Source organism: Echiichthys vipera (genome assembly GCF_963691815.1).
Source record: "Echiichthys vipera genome assembly, chromosome: 5".
Classification (NCBI taxonomy): domain Eukaryota; kingdom Metazoa; phylum Chordata; class Actinopteri; order Perciformes; family Trachinidae; genus Echiichthys; species Echiichthys vipera.
In genome coordinates, this window is record NC_139830.1 from 1,218,763 (window position 1) to 1,221,262 (window position 2,500).

A 2,500-nucleotide genomic window follows, 5' to 3' on the forward strand; every position below is an offset into this window, starting at 1 on the left:
GTGTACCCTCCCCGGGGTCAGAGGTCAGAGGTCAGACTCACCTCCTGAACTTCCCGTCTCCTGATTCTGATTCTGTCCGAGCGGCAGCAGGAACTCGGACCGCGTCAGCGCCTGATTGGCCGCCATGGCGGAGAGCAGCGCCGGCTTGACGATCTCGTTGGTGGAGGAGGGCGATGCGGCCGCGGCGACGGCGGTCGGAGCGACGGGGATCTGGCAGAACTTCCCGGTGAAGCTCGGCGGGCAGAGGCAGCGGTCCTTCTGCAGGCAGACGCCGCCGTTCTTGCAGAGCAGAGGACAGAGGACTGCAGGAGACACAGCAGAGACCCGGTCAGGCGGCCATCTTTGTTTACGGCGTAAACACAAACTTTAAAGGTTAAAAATGTGCAGAATGAGCAGAACAGCGACATCAAGAGTCTCCAGATCAAAGTTGCAACAACAAAAAAGAAGTCCAGCAGTCGGGTTTCCAGGTTCAGGTCGGGTCTTTGGGAACTCTGACACCATCTTGGCATATCCAGCCCACACACACACACACACACACACACACACACACACACACACACACACGCATACACAGACACACAGACCCACAGACACAGACCCACAGACACAGACACACACACAGGGACACACACACAGACAGACACACACACACACACACGCATACACACACACACACAGACAAAGACACACAGACATAGACACACACACACAGACACACACACACACAGACACACACAGACAGAGACACACACAGACACACACACACAGAGACACCCACACACACACACACACAGAGAAACACACGCACACAGAGACACACACACTCACACACGCATACACGCACACACAGAAACACACACACACACACACACAGAGAGACACACACACACACACACACACACACACACAGACACACAGACACACACACAGAGACACACACACAGACACACACACACACACACACACACACACACACAGAGACACACACAGACACACACACACACACACACACACACACACACACACACCGCTCTGAGGCCAACACTAACACACATCCATCACGTTTACTGTCGACCTGGAAAAACTCGCCGTCTGTTTCACAACAGTCTCTGATGTTTACTCTCAGGCTGCTTCACAGATGCATGCTGGGAGAAGGTTTTGGTGCCCCCCCCCCCCCACCCCCTCCTTGTTGCTAAGCGACCACGGTGTCCTGGAGGAGGTCAGGTGACACCGAACAAAGCCCGCTGCCCTGGTGGGACGGAGGTGCGAGCCGAGCGGGCGCCATCAGAACCGGCCGGCCACTTCCTGACTTCCTGTTGGAGGGTTTCACGCCTGCGACAGGACGCCGCCGCATTGTTACCCAGAGTTCAGCGGGTGTCAGAGCCGCCGCTAATGAGCCCACTGTACCCAGAAGTCTGTGCGGCAGGAAGGAAACCTGCAGCTTTAACACCGCGCTCCGACTTCCACCAGATCTGAGATCAGAATCATGAAGAGCGCTGTTGTTGTTGTTTGTTTTTCTTGTAGGATCCAGGACCAGGACCAGGACCGGGACCAGGACCAGGACCGGGACCAGGACCAGGACCAGGACCGAGACCAGGACCAGGACCGGGACCAGGACCAGGACCACATGCATGGGAATAAATGAGGCCCAGCAAAGATTTAGGATCCAGGACCAGGACCAGGACCAGGACCACAGCCACATGCATGGGACTGAATGACAACATAGTTACAGCGCCACCTCCAGGCCTGGCATGGGTACTACAGCGCTTGGAGTCGCTGCACCTGGTTTCCTGTGGACGCACACATTTAGACTCCGGGACCAGGACCAGGACCGGGACCAGGACCAGGACCAGGACCAGGACCAGGGCCGGGACCGGGACCAGGACCAGGACCGGGACCAGGACCAGTGGGAAAGGGAACTTTTCAAGAATCACAGAGACAAAAAAGATGGTTTTGATCGTGTGGACGAACTTTTTTCTAGTATCTCTTCATCGTTGTTTTTGTAGTTTTTTCCTTAAAGGAGTAAAAGGAGCTTCCTGTGTGTGTGTGTGTGTGTGTGTGTGTGTGTGTGTGTGTTTGTGTGTGTGTGTCCATCTGTGTTTGTCAACTGTAAAAGAGTTGACACACCCTTTTTAAGTGTGTGTGGAATCTTGTATGTAATGTTTGTTTCTTCTACAAAGGAAGCGTTGAACACACACACACACACACACACACACACACACACACACACACACACACACACACACACACACACACACACACACACACACACACACACACACACACACACACACACACACACACACACACACACACACACACAGATGCTGCATGTGTGTGTCGGTGTAAACACGATGACCTCATTGTAATCCTGGGCACAGATGGGTCGCATCAACTCACTCAGGAGGTTTTTACAGAGAGACAGAAACAAAGGAGAGTCCAGGTTTAGAGAGGTTAACCAGCTAACTTTAACCAGCTAACTTTAACCAGCTAACTTTAA

At 53.6% G+C, this 2,500-nt stretch overlaps 1 protein-coding gene across 1 annotated transcript in view; it reads right to left on the bottom strand.

Annotated features, from left to right (window-relative positions):
• Nucleotides 1–2,500, bottom strand: part of ltbp4 (latent transforming growth factor beta binding protein 4) — a gene marked incomplete at its 5' end in the record, with an annotated part of 53,803 nt that overhangs the window by 29,087 nt on the left and 22,216 nt on the right. Inside the window, 1 exon segment of the mRNA XM_083914143.1 lies at nucleotides 42–302. Within this exon segment, the coding sequence (XP_083770269.1) occupies nucleotides 42–302 (261 nt within the window).